Raw genomic sequence first — 15,686 nt, 5'->3', positions numbered from 1 at the left:
CCACTATGTAAGAATCCTCTACAAATCCACTTCCCACTATGTAAGAATTCTTTACAAATCCATTTCCCACTACAGAATCCTCTATAAATCCATTTCCTACCATATAAGAATCCCCTACAAATCCATTTCCCACTACATAAGAATCCTCTGTAGATCCATTTCTCACACATACTACGTAAGAACCCCCTACAAACCCATTCCCCACGTGCAGGAACCCGCCCGCGACATCGGTTTCAACGTGGCCGTGCTGCTGACCAACCTGTCGGAGCACGTTCCCCACGACCAGCGCCTCAAGACCTTCCTGGAGCAGGCCGAGAGCATCCTGGACTATTTCCGCCCGTTCCTGGGCCGCATCGAGATCATGGGCGCGGCGCGGCGCATCGAGCGCATCTACTTCGAGATCAGCGGCGCCAACAAGGCGCAGTGGGAGATGCCCCAGGTCAAGGAGTCCAAGCGCCAGTTCATCTTCGACGTGGTCAACGAGGGCGGCGAGGCCGAGAAGATGGAGCTCTTCGTCAACTTCTGCGAGGACACCATCTTCGAGATGCAGATCGCCTCGCGCATCTCCGAGGAGGAGGCGCCCAGGGACGAGGAGGAGGAGGAGGATGAGGACAGGGAGGAAGAGGAGCCGGCGGGTGCCGAGGCGGCGCCGGCGGCGTTGCCGGGACTGGGGGTGCTGAGGAGGGTCCTGGGGTCCCCCCAGATGTGGCGCCGCAGGATCAGGAGGCTGAGGAAGAAGTCGGGGCGGGAGCTGGCGTGGGAGGCGGGAGTGGGCGTGGGGCGCGTGGCTCTGGGGGGAGCCCTGGGGGCTTTGGGGGTGCTGGGGGCCGTGGGGTGCCTGGCCTGGAGCTCCCTCTTCGGAGGGGGGCTGGTGGAGGGGGCGCAGCGCCTGGGGGTCATCGAGGTGCTGGGCTCCATGCCGGACCCCACCCAGGACGCCGTGGGCGGAGGAGAAGGTGGGGAGGGGGATGAAGGGGGTCCCCCCGAGGCGGAGCAGCCCCCCGAGGCTCAGCTGGAGGCGGCGCCGGCCGAGGAGGAGGAGGAGGAGGAGCGGCGGGAGGTGAAGGCGGTGCCGGCGGGGCCGGGGGCGCGCAAGGACCCCCATTTCAGGGGGCTGGCGGCTCCCGATGCCCCCGGGGGGCTCGGAGATATCGGGGAGCCCCCCGGGGCTGAGCCCCCCACCCCCGAGGGCACCCCCATCCTGCGCAGGAAGATCGGGGTAAGGGGGGAAAGGGGATTTTGGGGGTCCCTGGGGGGGATTTTGGGGGTCTTTAGTGACCCCCGGGGTCACTGTGAAGGGTGGGACATGGGGCGATTCTGGGGGTACCTATTGCTGTTGCTGGTGGGGGAATTTGGGGGGTCCAGGAGGGAGATTTGGGAGTCCCCATGGCAGGTCCTGGGGGGGGATTTGGGGGGTCTCGGGGGGACATTCTTGGGGTCCCTTAAAGGGAGGAAGACCCCCCTGTCTGGGAGGGTGGGACACACCGGGGGTGTCCCCAAATCCCCCATCCCACCCCCGCCCATGGCCCGAGGGGTAGTTTGGGGGGTCCTGGGGGATGTGCCCCCCCTCTGACCCCCCCTTGCCCCCCCAGGAGATGGCGGAGCAAATTGGGGAGGGGCAGAAGGAGGAGGAGCCCCCGGCCGAGACCGAGAAAGCCGAGTAAGGACCGGGGAGGGGGCGGAAATTTGGGGAGGGGGCGGAAATTTGGGGAGGGGTCCCTATCCCGCCGGGGCCCAACCCTGCTGTGTCCCCCCCCAGCACAGAGAACGGGGAGAAGGGCGGGGGTCCCGAGCCCCCTCCCCAACCCCGCTGTGTCCCTCCCCAGCACAGAGAACGGGGAGAAGGGCGGGGGTCCCGAGGCGCCCGAGGAGGAGCCCCGACCCCCCCCCAAAAGGCGCAAATCGGTGCCCCGGGAGCGCCGCGAGCCCCCGGCCGAGGGCGGCTTCGACTTCTGGGGAGAGCTGGAGGTGCAGAGGGTCAAGTTCCTGGTAAGGAGGGGGGAAAATGGGGAGTTTAGTGGGTTTTTTGGGGGTGAATTTTAAGGAATAGATTTGTTGATAATAAAGTAATAAATAAATAAATGAAAATAATAAATGAAATAATAATATACACTTATAAGACTTATAATAATAATACACATAATATACATAATATTATTATTAGTAATAATGATAATAATGATATACACTTATAACACTTAAAATAATAATATACATAATATATAAAAATAATAATAATAATAGTAGTAATATACACTTATAACACTTCTATGTAATATATAGAGGGGGCCAGGGGTGTCTCTGGGGGGAGTTTTGGGGGGGTCTCTGGAGGGGATTTGGGGGGTCCCTGGAAGGGATTTGGGGACTCTCTCCATCTATTCTTCCCCATCACAGAATTACCTGTCGAGGAACTTTTACAACCTGCGGTTCCTGGCGCTGTTCCTGGCCTTCGCCATCAACTTCATCCTCCTCTTCTACAAGGTCAGGGGGCTGCCAGGGGAGTTTGGGGGGGTCCTGGGCTCTGGGAGGGGTTTTAGGGTGTCCTAGGAGGGGGTTTTGGGGGTCCTGGAGCTCTGGGACGGGGTTTGAAGCCCCTCCGTGTCCCCTCAAGGTGTCCCCCCTGTCCCCTCACGGTGTCCCCTGTCCCCTCACCATGTCCCCCTGTCCCCCAGGTGTCCGAGCACCCCCCGGGAGCCCTGGAGGAGCCCGAGGGCTCGGGGGCGGCCCCGGAGGAGGACGGAGGTGTCCCGGGGGGTCCCGAGGGGGACTCAGAGGAGCCCGAGGTTTATTATTTCCTGGAGGAGAGCACGGGGTACATGGGCCCGGCGCTGCGGGGGCTGGCGCTGGCACACACGCTGGTGGCCTTCCTGTGCATCATCGGCTACAACTGCCTCAAGGTGACAGCAGGACACCATGTGTCACCAAACTTCTGTGACACCTGTGTCCCCCTGACCCTTGTGTGTGACACCCTGATTGCTGTGTGTGACCCCTGTGACCCCCTGACCCCTGTGTGTGGCCCCCTGACCCCTGACCCCTGTGTGTGACCCCCTGACCCCTGACCCCTGTGTGTGACCCCCTGACCCCTGACCCCTGTGTGTGACCCCCTGACCCCTGTGTGTTTGTGTCCCCAGACCTCTGTGAGACCCTGACCCCTGCACCCCCCTGTGATCCCCCATGACCTTTGGTGTCCCCTGTGTCCCCCTGACCCCTGTGACCCCTCTGTGACCCCCTGTGCCCCCCGGGCTGTCCCCTGCTGTCCCCAGATCCCCCTGGTGATATTCAAGCGGGAGAAGGAGGTGGCTCGGCGTCTGGAGTTCTCGGGGCTCTACATCACCGAGCAGCCCCCGGACGACGACGTCAAGGGACAGTGGGACCGCCTGGTGCTCAACGCCCAGTACGGCACTGGGAGCCACTGGGAGGGACTGGGAGGGTGCTGGGGGGCACTGGGAGGGTGCTGGAGGGGACTGGGAGGCTGCTGGGGGGCACTGGGGGGCACTGGGAGGGACTGGGGGGGAATGGGAGGGACTGGGAGGGGACTGGGAAGGACCTGGAGGGCACTGGAAGGGAGTGGGAAGGTGCTGGGAGGACACTGGGAGGATACTGGGAGCCACTGGGGGGCACTGGGAGCCACTGGGAGGCCACTGGGAAGCACTGGGGACTTGTGGGAGGGGAGCTCTGGGGGACTGGAAAGGAGATTTGGGGGATTTGGGGGGCTGGGGGAGGCTTGGCAGAGGTTTTGGGGGTCCCTGGGGGTCTCTGGGGGTCCCTGGGGGTCCCCCTTACCCCAGTCAGGCTTTGGGGAGGGGGCTGCTCTCACCCCTGACCCCCCTTTTTGTCCCCTGACCCCCCCAGATCCTTCCCCAGCAATTACTGGGACAAGTTCATCAAGAGGAAGGTGAGGAGGGGTCCCGGGCTGGGGCTGCCACACCCCTAAATCCCAGATCCCTGACATTTTGGGGTCTTTACCTCAATTTTGGGGTCACCTCACTGAATTTTGGGGTCCCTACAGGTGATGGAGAAGTACGGGGACATCTACGGGCGGGAGAGGATCGCGGAGCTGCTGGGGATGGACCTGGCCAGCCTGGAAATCGGGGCCCAGGGGGAGCGCAAGGCCCCCCCCGACAGCTCCCTGCTCACCTGGTGGGCCTGGGGGGGGAACTGGGGGGGTTTGGGGGTCCTTGGGGGGCCCCCCGACAGCTCCCTGCTCACCTGGTGGGCTTGGGAGAGGATTTGGGGGTCCTGGGTGGGCCTGGGGGGGGAATTTGGGGGGGGATTTGGGGGGTTTGGGGGTGCCCCCGACAGCTCCCTGCTCACCTGGTGGGCTCAGGGAGGATTTTGGGGGGGATTTGGGGGTCCTGGGTGGTCCTAGGGGGGCTCAGGGGGAGATCTGGGGGGGAATTGGGGTCCTACAGGGCTCTAAGGAGGGTCCTGGGTGGTCCCAGGGGGGCTCAGGGAGATTCCCCGATCTCACCTGGTGGGCTCAGGGGGGATTTGGGGGGGTTTCGAGGGGGGTTTGGGGGTCCTGGGTGGTCCTAGGGGGGCATAGGGAGAGATCTGGGGGAGTTTTAGGGTCCTGTAGGGATCTAGGGGGGGTTTTAGGGGTCCTGTGTGGTCCTAGGAGGGTCTGGGTGCTCCTCTGGGGGGTCCTGACCCTTCCTGTCATTGTCCCCACACTCTGACCCCCCTGTTTTCTCCCCCTCAGGATCACATCCATCGACATCCGCTACCAGATCTGGAAATTCGGGGTGATTTTCACCGATAACGTGAGTGGGGTCGGGATTGAGGGGGGGGGTCTCACCTGGGCCAGGATCCTTTGAGGTGACCCCTCACCTGTCCTGTCCCCTCCCAGTCCTTCCTGTACCTCACCTGGTACATGGCCATGTCCCTGCTGGGCCACTACAACAACTTCTTCTTCGCCTCCCACCTGCTGGACATCGCCATGGGCGTCAAGACCCTGCGCACCATCCTGTCCTCCGTCACCCACAACGGCAAGCAGGTGTGGGGGGCACCCTTGGGTGCTGGGAGGGGTGTCCCTGAGTGACCCAACTGACCACCCCTGTGTCCAGCTGGTGATGACCGTGGGGCTGCTGGCCGTGGTGGTTTACCTGTACACCGTGGTGGCCTTCAACTTCTTCCGAAAGTTTTATAACAAGAGTGAGGATGAGGATGAGCCCGACATGAAGTGTGATGACATGATGACGGTGAGGGGGAAAGGGTGGGGAATGGGAGGGGGAAAATGGGGGAAATGTGAGGGGAAAATAAGGGAAAGGTGAGGGGAAAATGGTGGGAAAAAGTGAGAGAAAAAGGGCGGGAAAACATGAGGGGAAAAGAGCGGGAAAACGTGAGGGGAAAAATGGTGGGAAAACGTGAGGGGAAAAGGGCGGGAAAACGTGAGGGGAAAAGGGAGGGAAAACATGAGGGGAAAAAGGCGGGAAAACGTGAGGGGAAAAATGGTGGGAAAACATGAGGGGAAAAATGGCGGGAAAACGTGAGGGGGAAAAGGGAGGAAAAACGTGAGGGGAAAAGGGCGGGAAAACGTGAGGGGAAATGGCGGGAAAACGTGAGGGGAAAATGGTGGGAAAACGTGAGGGGAAAAGGGCGGGAAAACATGAGAGGAAAAAAGGCGGGAAAATGTAAGGGGAAAAGGGCGGGAAAACGTGAGGGGAAAAAAGGCGGGAAAACGTGAGGGGAAAAAGGGCGGGAAAACGTGAGGGGAAAAGGGAGGGGAAATGTGAGGGGAAAAATGGGGGAAACGTGTGGAGAAAAAGAGTAGGAAACGTGAGGGGAAAAGGACCAGAGGGTTCCCAGGTGGGGGTTTTTAGGGGTCCCAGAGGCTCCCTGACGCCCCCCGTACCCCCCCAGTGTTACCTGTTCCACATGTACGTGGGGGTCCGGGCCGGGGGCGGCATCGGGGATGAGATCGAGGACCCTGCGGGGGACGACTACGAGCTGTACCGGGTGGTCTTCGACATCACCTTCTTCTTCTTCGTCATCGTCATCCTGCTGGCCATCATCCAGGGTGGGTCATCGGCCTGGGGAGGGGGCTTTGGGGGGCTTTGGGGGTCATTATCATCATCCAGGGTGGGTCATCGGCCTGGGGAGGGGCTTTGGGGGGCTTTGGGGGGCATTATCATCATCCAGGGTGGTCATTGGCCTGGGGAGGGGGCTTTGGGGGGCATTATCATCATCCAGGGTGGTCATTGGCCTGGGGAGGGGGCTTTGGGGGGCTTTGGGGGGCATTATCATCATCCAGGGTGGTCATTGGCCTGGGGAGGGGGCTTGGGGGTCATCATCACCCTCCTCACCATCATCGAGGGTGGGCACTCCCTGGGGTGGTCCTGGGGGTGGTCCCACCCCTCTGACCCCCCCTCATTTTTGTGCCCCCCAGGTCTGATCATCGACGCCTTCGGGGAGCTCCGGGACCAGCAGGAGCAGGTGAAGGAGGACATGGAGGTGAGTCTGGGGGTGAGAGGAGGGGGGACAGGAGGGTGAAGACCCCCCTCAATTCCAATCAGGGGGTGCAGAGACCCCTCTGTGACCCCCTGGGACCCCCTCCCCAGACAAAATGTTTCATCTGTGGCATCGGGAGCGATTATTTCGACACGACGCCCCACGGCTTCGAGACCCACACGCTGGAGGAGCACAACCTGGCCAACTACATGTGAGATCTGGGGGGGCTTGGGGGGCTTTTGGGGGGTCCCAGAGGGGTCCCAGGGGTCCCTGCTGACCTCTGACACCCCTAAATTTTATTCTCACCCCAGGTTTTTCCTGATGTATTTGATCAATAAGGATGAGACGGAGCACACGGGGCAGGTGGGGAGAAGTGGGGAGGGGTCTGGGGGTCACTGGGGGGTCCCAGGGTGGTCTGGGGGGGCTCCAGAGGGAGAATGGGGCCCACAGGGAGGGTCTCTATGGGGTTTCTAGGGAATTTTGGGGGATTTTCTATGGGAATTGGGGGATATTTATGGGATTTGGGGTGGTCTCTATGGGATTGGGGTGGTCTCTATGTAATTTGGGGGGTGGTCTCTACAATCCCAAGGCTGTGTGTGGGTTCTGTGGGGTACCCGGCAGGGTCTCCCCCACACCCCGAGCCCCCTCCCCAATTCCTCCCCGCAGGAATCCTACGTGTGGAAGATGTACCAGGAGCGCTGCTGGGATTTCTTCCCGGCCGGGGACTGTTTCCGCAAACAATACGAGGATCAGCTGGGATGAGCCCCCCAAAAACCCCCCTCAAGTGCCTTTTATCCCCCCACCCCAATAATAAATGCTGCTGAGTGTCCCTGAAACGACTCCCCTGAGTCCCCACAAAGACCCCAGACCCGCTGAAAAGTGCCTTTCACCTTCCCCAAATAAACTAAGTGTCGCTGCCCCACCTCGGCTCGTTGGTGATTGACTGGAGAGCCCAAAATCCTGGAAATGTGGGGAAAAAGGGGGGAAATGGAGGGGAAATGGAGGAGAAATGGAGGGAAACATGAGGGGAAAAGAGCGGGAAAACATGAGGGGAAAAAGGGCGGGAAAACGTGAGGGGGAAAAAAGGGCGGGAAAACGTGAGGGGAAAAAAGGGCGGGAAAACGTGAGGGGGAAAAAAGGGCGGGAAAACGTGAGGGGAAAAGGGAGGGAAACGTGAGGGGAAAATGGCGGGAAAACGTGAAGGGAAAAAGGGCGGGAAAACGTGAGGGGAAAAGGGCGGGAAAACGTGAGGGGAGAAAATGGCGGGAAAACGTGAGGGGAAAATGGCGGGAAAACGTGAGGGGAAAAAGGGCGGGAAATGTGAGGGGAAAAAATAGGAAATAAAGGCAGAAAATAAGAGAAAAAAAAAAGAAAAAATGAGGGAAAAAAATGAGGGAAAAAAGAAAAAAAAATGAAGGAAAAAAAGAAAAAAAAGAGGAAAAAATAGTGGGAAAATGGAGAGAAAAAAGATGAAGGACATGAAGGAAAAAAACCCTGAGCACAAGTCAAGGAACCTGAACTCACATTTTACCCCCAAAATCTTCCTCCCATCACCCAAAAATCACCTCAGGTTGTCCAAAAAAAAATAAATTTTACCCCCAAAACGTCCCAACAACCTCATTTTTACCCTTCCCTCCCCAAAATCTTGGTTATACCCAGGGAAAAAGTGATGAAAAACTCCAAAATTCCAGAATTATTATTATTTTTTTTCCAGCAATATTTTAATTACAGGACAAAGAAGCTGCTACGTGAATATATATTTATATAATAAATCCGTAAAGTTATAAAGGAAACGGGAATTTTTTCTGCTCCCCGTGAGAATTTCCCAGGATCAGGCGCTTTATGGGGTGGATTTCTCGGAATTTTCCTCCTTTTTCCTCTTCATTTCTCATTTTTCTCCACAGTCCTCATTATTTTTCTCTTTATTCATCATTATTTTCCTGTATTTTTCTCCAGATTTCTCCATGATTTTCCTAATTTTTAATTTTTCCACATGCTCCACATTTTTTTTTTCAAATTTTCCATAGTTTTTCTCCACATTTGCATCTTTTTTTTTTTTTACATTTTCCTCATTTTTTGCCACATTTTCCATAATTTTTTTCCACATTTGTCTCATTTTTCTCTCCACATTTTCCATATTTTTTCTCCATATTTTCTATAATTTTTCTCCACATTTGCCTAATTTTTTCCACATTTTTCTCCACATTTGCTTCATTTTTTCTCCATATTTTCCATATTTTTTCCACATTTTCCTTCACATCTCTCTCTCCTAATTTTTCCTTATTCCTCTTTTTTTCCTCCCCCCCATTTATTGTTATTTTATATTTTTGGTCCACAAAAAAAGGTGGGAATGTGAGTGAAAAAAAAAACCTTAAAAAAACCCCTCCACCAACAAAAAAATCCCCCAAATTTTCTGGAAAATCCCAAAATTCTCCCATTTTTGTGAGTGTGGGGAGGTGTTGGGGCCGATCCCGTGGGAAATAAAGGGAAATTTGGGAATTTCTCTCTCTGTGTTACCAAAAATAACCATTTTGGGCCCCGAGGGAGGAGGAAATCCCCCCCTGAGCCCCCAAAGCGTCTCCCGGGGGGTCCCAAAATCAACCGGCGGGTTTTGCATAGTCGGAGCGGGGAGGGGGTCAGGGGTCAGAGGTCACCGTCAGAGAGGGTGGTCAGAGGTCAGATGGGCAGTCAGAGGTCAGGTGGGTGGGTCAGTTGTGATCAGAGGTCAGAGGTGATGGTCAGATGGGCAGTCAGAGGTCAGCCGGGGGTCAGAGGTCAGATGGGCAGTCAGAGGTCAGCTGGGGGTCAGAGGTGGTGGTCAGAGGTCAGATGGGGGTCAGAGGTCAGAGGTGGTGGTCAGAGGTCAGATGGGGGTCAGAGGTCAGAGGTGGTGGTCAGAGGGGACAGGCGGGCAGGTCAGTTGTGGTGGTCAGAGGGGATGGGTGGGTGGGTCAGAGGTCACTGTCAGGGGTCAGACGGGCAGTCAGAGGCAGCGGTCAGGGGTCAGAGGGGTGGGCAGTCAGGGGTCAGGGGTCAGAGGGGTGGTCAGGGGTCAGGGGTCAGAGGTCACTCTCCCCATACAGAGCAGTGCTGAAGGATTTGTAGTCCAGCGGTCAGAGGGGTCAGTTGTGGCGGTCAGAGGGGTGGTCAGAGGGGTGATCAGGGGTCAGATGGGCCGTTAGGGTCCTAGGTCAGAGGTCACTCTCCCCGTAGAGGGCAGTGCTGAAGGATTTGTAGTCCAGGGCCCCGGGGACGGCGTCGGGCCCCGCGTACGGGGCCATGCGGGCGATGCAATACTCGGCCTGCGCCGCCGGCAGCTCCCGCCGCAGCTCCACCGCTGTGATGTAGTTCTGGGGAGAGAATGGGGGAAATGGGGAAAAATGGGGGGGAAAACAGGGAAAAAATACGGGCTGAATAAGCCCGGGTGTCCTGGACCCCCCTGTGGGGTGCTCGAGCTTCAATACAAAGTACCCAAATCCTGCCTTGGAATTCCCAAATTTCACTGCATAATTCCAAATCCAAATCTTCCCACTGCCAAACCTCATCACACCATCCCCAAATCCCACCCTGGAATTCCCAAACCCCACTGTGAGATCCCCCAGAGTTCCTGAACCCCATATTTCCTCCCCCAAACCCTCCAGAACTTCCCCTCTGCCCCTCACTGACCCCTCAGTGACCCCACTGACCCCTCGGTGACCCCGCTGCCCCTCACCTTGTCCCCGGCCAGGACCCTGAAGCTGTTGATGACCCCACTGACCCCTCAGTGACCCCTCAGTGACCCCACTGACCCCTCGGTGACCCCGCTGCCCCTCACCTTGTCCCCGGCCAGCACCCTGAAGCTGTTGATGACCTGCTCGGCCGTGTCGGTGTCCGTGGTCTCGCGGGACATGAAGTCGATGAAGGCCTGGAAGGTGACGCTGCCGCTGCCGTTGGGATCCACCAGGGCCATGATCCGCTGGAACTCGGCGTCACCCTGGGCGAGGAGAGGGAAAGGTGGGAATTCTGGGGGTTTTTCTGGGAATTTTGGAGGTTTTCAGGGAATTCTGGAGCTTTTGGAGCTTTCCCAGGAATTCCAGGGTCACTCAGAGTCTTTCAGGGGATCCCAGAGGTTTTTCCCCCGGGAATTCTGGACTTTTCCCGTGACTCCCTCGCCCTCCCTCCCCTCCAAGGGATGGGAAATCAAATCAAAAATCAAAAGGAGGAAAAGAAAAAGGTGCAGGAGGAGGAAAAGGAGATCTTTGATCGTTACCAGGCCGGATCCTGCGGGGCCCAGGAGGGCTCGGAAATCCTTGGAGTCCGTTCGGCGTTTGGGCTGAGAGAGGGGGAAAGGGAAGGAAAAGGAAAAGGAAAAGGAAAAGGAAAAGGAAAAAGGAAAAAGGAAAAAGGAAAAAGGAAAAAGGAAAAGGAAAAGGAAAAGGAAAAAGGAAAGGAAAGGAGGAGAAGGAAGAGGAAAAGGAGGAAGAGAAGGAGGAGAGGGAGAAGGAGAAGGAGAGGAGGGAGAGGGAAAAGGAAGAGAAAAGCAGAAAATCCGTTAGAGGAAGAATCTGGCTCAGAAAAGGATGGAAGGACGGATGGAAGGAGGGAAGGAAGGATGGAAGGGAAGGAAGGACAGAAGGATGGAAGGAAGGAAGGATGGCAGGAGGAGAAGGAAGATGAAAAGGAGGAACAGGAGCAGTCAGTACCTGCCGGTCGTTCTCCACGTCGTAGCCCAGGCTGATCAAACAGGCCTTGAACTCCTCCGGCCCCAGGGCCCCACCGTGGTCCTGGAAATGGGGGGAAAGGGGGAAATGAGGGAAAATGGGAGACAATTCCCACATCCCCCTGGGATCCCAATCCCAGGGATCCCCCATGATCCCCCAGGATCCCAACCCCAGGATCTCCCAGGATCCCCAGACCTTGTCGAAGTGGTTGAAGGAGGCCCTGAACTCCTGCATCTGCTCCTGGCTGATCCCTTTGGCGTCGCGGGTCAGGATCTGGTTCTCCACCTCGTTGATGGTCCTGGCGATGGTCGTCAGCAGCTGCTCCCACCCCACGCGGAGGTGCTGGGGGGACACGGGGGGTCAGAGCCCCTGGGGGGGTCCTGGATCATCCTGATCCCACCCCGAGCCCCTGAGAGGGTCCTGGATCATCCCTGAGCCCCTGGGAGGGGTCCTGGACCTGCCCTGATCCCCCTGGGACCCCAATTTCACCTCCATGGTGTAGTTGGAGTGCTGGTTGTCAAAGATCAGGGCCTTCTGCCCCCCCTGGGACCCCCCAGACCCCTGTGGGACCCCTGTGGGATCCCCCAAACCCCCGTGCGACCCCTGTGGAACTCCCCAAACCCCCCTGGGACCCCAGCCCCACCTCCATGGTGTAGTTGGAGTGCTGGTTGTCAAAGATCAGGGCTCTCAAACCCCCTGGGACCCCCCTGGGACCCCCCAAACCCCCCTGGGACCCCCCTGGGAGCCCAGCCCCACCTCCATGGTGTAGTTGGAGTGCTGGTTGTCAAAGATCAGGGCCCTCAAACCCCCTGGGACCCCCCTGGGACCCCCCAAACCCCCCTGGGACCCCTGTGGGATCCCCCCCAGCCCCATGGGACACCCCTGGGAGCCCAGCCCCACCTCCATGGTGTAGTTGGAGTGCTGGTTGTCGAAGATCAGGGCCTGCTGCCCCCCCTGGGACCCCCCAAACCCCCCTGGGACCCCTGTGGGATCCCCCCCAGCCCCATGGGACACCCCTGGGAGCCCAGCCCCACCTCCATGGTGTAGTTGGAGTGCTGGTTGTCGAAGATCAGGGCCTCCTGCACCAGCTGGTGCTGCTGCTCCAGCAGCTCCAGGTTGGGTTTGTACTCCACGATGTTCTGCTCGTACTCCTTGAGGTGGTTGAGCTGATCCTCCAGGGTCCCGTTCATCTCGATGGAGATCCGGCCGATCTCCTGGGGGGACAGGGGGGCTGGGCTGGGATCCTCGGGGGGGGTTCCAGGGGGGCCTGAGGGACCCCCTGGGGTGATCCCAAAGCCCTAAACCAGAATTTCCATCCCAATTTTCCAGGAGAACACCAGGAGATCCCAGCCCTTATCCCAGATTTTAGACCTGGGCATGGAGTAACCCCCTCCAATTACTGAAATAATTGAAATTATTGAAATAATTGAAGTAATTGAAATTATTTCACTTCTTTACTGCCCCACCAGGACAACCCCAAATCCCTAAACCAGGATTTCCATCAGATTTTCCAGGAGAACACCAGGAGATCACTGACCAACTGCTCCAACCCTTTTTTAACCCCAAAAAGGGCTTGAGGGGAAAAGGGAGGGAAATGTGAGGGGGAAAGGGAAGGAAAGGTGAGAGGAAAAGGGAAAGAAATGTGAGGGGAAAATAGAGAGAAATATGAGAGGAAAATGATGGGAAATGTGAGAGGAAGAGGGAAGGAAAGGTGACGAAAAGGGGCAGGAAATGTGAGGGGAATATTGGAATCCCCACAGAATTTAAGGAATCGCAGCTGAGAGTTGTTTTATCCCCAAAACCCCCCGAAAATGTCCCGTTTTGGGTCAGATCCTGCCCACCTCCATCTTGGTCTGGATCCAGGGCCCCACACGGTTGGCCTGAGTCCCAAACTGCCTCCGCAGGTGCTCGTTGGAGTTCTGCCTGTTCTGCTCCTCCTGCAGAGCCTGGTCCCGCTTGGGCACCAACTGCTGCACCTGCGGGGGCAAAAATGGGGAAAAGGCAGGGGAAAAGTGAGAAATCAAATGGGGAAATAATGGGGAAAAGTGAGAAATCACATGGGGAAATAATGGGGAAAAGGGAGAAATCACATGGGGAAATAATGGGGAAAAGTGAGAAATCACATGGGGAAATAATGGGGAAAAGGGATGGGAAAGTGAGAAATCAAATGGGGAAATGGGGATGGGAAAAGTGAGAAATCAAATGGGGAAAAGGGATGGGAAACCTGCTGGGAAACCACACAGGGAAATGGAGAAAAGGTGAGAAAACCACAGGGGAAAATGTTCGTCTGTAACCAGGAATGGCTGGGGGAAAACTGGGGATAATCCAGGGAAAAACTGGCAGAAAATTGGGAAAAATCCAGGGAAAAGCTGGCAGAAAACTGGGGGAAATTCAAGGAAAAGCTGGCAGAAAACTGGGATGGGATTGGGATTGAGCTGGGAAAACCCTGATGGAAAAGGGCTGGAGGGAAACGCCGTGGGTGGGAACGAAAGGACGGAAAGTGCAAAAACCACAAGGAAAAGGGGAAAAACTGAAGAAAAAAAAAGAACAAAAAAGGGATAAGGGGCTCCCTACCCTCTCCCACTTGGAGTTGATGATCTGGGGGGTGACGGAGGTGTAGGGGTTCTGGGCTGGCAGCTGCAGCCCGTGCAGCTCGGCCAGACGCTGAGCCTCCCCCTGGATCCCCAGGATGGCCTCGCGCTCCTTGTCCGCGTCCGGCAGCGTCGACTTGAACTGGTCGTGGGCCGTGATCAGACCCTGGGGAAAAATGGGGAAAATGGAGAAATGTGAGGGGGAATTTGAGGGGAATGGGAGGGGAAAAGTGAGGGGAAAGGGAGGGGAAAATGGCGGGAAAACGTGAGGGGAAAAAAGGCGGGAAAACGTGAGGGGAAAATGGTGGGAAAACGTGAGGGGGAAAAGGGCGGGAAAATGTGAGGGGAAAAAGGGCGGGAAAACGTGAGGGGGAAAAATGGCGGGAAAACGTGAGGGGAAAAAGGGCGGGAAAATGTGAGGGAAAAAGGGCGGGAAAACGTGAGGGGAAAATGGCGGGAAAACGTGAGGGGGAAAAATGGCGGGAAAACGTGAGGGGAAAAAGGGCAGGAAAATGTGAGGGGAAAAAGGGCGGGAAAACGTGAGGGAAAAAGGGCGGGAAAACGTGAGGGGAAAAGGGCGGGAAAACGTGAGGGGAAAAGGGCGGGAAAACGTGAGGGGAAAATGGTGGGAAAAAGTGAGGGGAAAAGGGTGGGAATGTGAGGGGAAAAGGAGGAAAATATTAGGGGAAAATTGAGGGAAATGTGAGGGAAATGTGAAGGAAAAAATGGCAGGAAACGTGTGGATATTGAACATCCCCACAGAATCCCAGCGACTCCATCTCAGAGCTGCTTCATCCCCAAAACCTCCAACTCTGCCACAAAACCATCAAAAAAAAACCCCAAACCCCACCAAAAAACACCCTAAAAACAGCATTACACCCTAAAACCAGCATTTTTTTGCTTTTTAAGTTTTTTTGTGACAGAAACCTGATTCTCTCATGGAATTTTGTAACCCCCCCATTGATGATGTTGGCAATGAAGTGTAAAAACCCCCCCGAGGACGGCCCAAAGGGGCATTTTGGGTCCATTTTGGGGTTTTTCAGGACCGGGGATGACCCCACCTGGATCTCCTCGATGGTGTGCACGATGAACATGTCCTGCAGGTCCTCCATGGCGCTCTCCATCCAGTTGTTGAAGGGCGCGGCGCGCTTGGCGTACTCCAGGTGCAGCTCGTCGATGGTCTCCAGCTGCTTCTCCATTTTCTGGAGGGAAAAATGGCGGGATTGGGGTGGACATTGGGATTGGGGTGGCCATTGGGGTCACCACTGGGATTGGGATTACCATTGGGATTGAAGTCACCATTGGGATTGGGGTGGCCATTGGGGTCTCCACTGGGATCAGGGTTGGGATGGGGGTCTCCATTGGGATCAGGGTTGGGATTGGGGTCTCCATTGGGATCAGGGTTGGGATTGGGGTCTCCATTGGGATCAGGGTTGGGATTGGGGTCTCCATTGGGATCAGGGTTGGGATTGGGGTCTCCATTGGGATCAGGGTTGGGATTGGGGTCTCCATTGGGATCAGGGTTGGGATTGGGGTCTCCATTGGGATCAGGGTTGGGATTGGGGTCTCCATTGGGATCAGGGTTGGGATGGGGGTCTCCATTGGGATCAGGGTTGGGATGGGGGTCCCCGTGCCCCCCTCCCTCCCCGTGGACCCCCCTGACCTCGAGGGCCTCCCTCCGGCTGTGGGTCAGGGAGCCCAGCAGGTCCCACTGGTCACAGATCTTCTGGCACCGGGCGTTGACGCTCGGGGAGTCGTAGTAATCCAGCTCGCTGGGAAATGGGGAAAAACCACAGGGAAATGGGGAAAAATGGGGAAAAACCAAAGGGAAATGGGGAAAAACCACAGGGAAATGGGGAAAAATGGGGGGAAAATGGGGAAAAATGGGGGAGAAATGGGGAAAAACCACAGGGAAATGGGGAAAAACCACAGGGAAATGGGGAAA

At 56.8% G+C, this 15,686-nt stretch overlaps 2 protein-coding genes across 3 annotated transcripts in view; one reads left to right on the top strand and one right to left on the bottom strand.

Moving 5' to 3' along the window:
* RYR1 (ryanodine receptor 1) overlaps window positions 1–8,879 on the top strand; it is a gene marked incomplete at its 5' end in the record, with an annotated part of 51,401 nt that extends 42,522 nt beyond the window's left edge. Inside the window, 16 exon segments of the mRNA XM_083877189.1 lie at window positions 212–1,219; window positions 1,593–1,660; window positions 1,827–1,989; window positions 2,395–2,481; window positions 2,673–2,897; window positions 3,264–3,394; window positions 3,853–3,895; window positions 4,010–4,140; window positions 4,703–4,763; window positions 4,850–4,996; window positions 5,067–5,201; window positions 5,863–6,019; window positions 6,389–6,453; window positions 6,561–6,661; window positions 6,762–6,813; window positions 7,117–8,879. Coding sequence (XP_083733315.1) covers window positions 212–1,219; window positions 1,593–1,660; window positions 1,827–1,989; window positions 2,395–2,481; window positions 2,673–2,897; window positions 3,264–3,394; window positions 3,853–3,895; window positions 4,010–4,140; window positions 4,703–4,763; window positions 4,850–4,996; window positions 5,067–5,201; window positions 5,863–6,019; window positions 6,389–6,453; window positions 6,561–6,661; window positions 6,762–6,813; window positions 7,117–7,212 — 2,670 coding nt within the window. The 3' untranslated portion in view covers window positions 7,213–8,879.
* A 451-nt stretch (window positions 8,880–9,330) lies between these two features.
* The window catches only part of ACTN4 (actinin alpha 4), a 30,402-nt gene continuing 24,046 nt past the window's right edge, over window positions 9,331–15,686 (bottom strand). For both annotated transcript variants that reach the window (XM_083877191.1, XM_083877190.1), the window contains exons 13-21: window positions 15,405–15,513; window positions 14,803–14,943; window positions 13,725–13,907; window positions 12,992–13,126; window positions 12,185–12,364; window positions 11,346–11,492; window positions 11,133–11,213; window positions 10,265–10,423; window positions 9,331–9,800 (exon numbers count right to left, since the gene is read on the bottom strand). In XM_083877191.1, coding sequence (XP_083733317.1) covers window positions 9,642–9,800; window positions 10,265–10,423; window positions 11,133–11,213; window positions 11,346–11,492; window positions 12,185–12,364; window positions 12,992–13,126; window positions 13,725–13,907; window positions 14,803–14,943; window positions 15,405–15,513 — 1,294 coding nt within the window. In that variant the 3' untranslated portion in view covers window positions 9,331–9,641. The remainder of the gene's footprint in view (window positions 9,801–10,264; window positions 10,424–11,132; window positions 11,214–11,345; window positions 11,493–12,184; window positions 12,365–12,991; window positions 13,127–13,724; window positions 13,908–14,802; window positions 14,944–15,404; window positions 15,514–15,686) is intronic.

This window comes from Zosterops lateralis, assembly GCF_965231275.1.
Source record: "Zosterops lateralis genome assembly, chromosome: 23".
Classification (NCBI taxonomy): Eukaryota; Metazoa; Chordata; class Aves; order Passeriformes; family Zosteropidae; genus Zosterops; species Zosterops lateralis.
The sequence above is the reverse complement of the archived record's forward strand: the minus strand, read 5'-3'. Positions and strand labels throughout refer to the sequence as shown.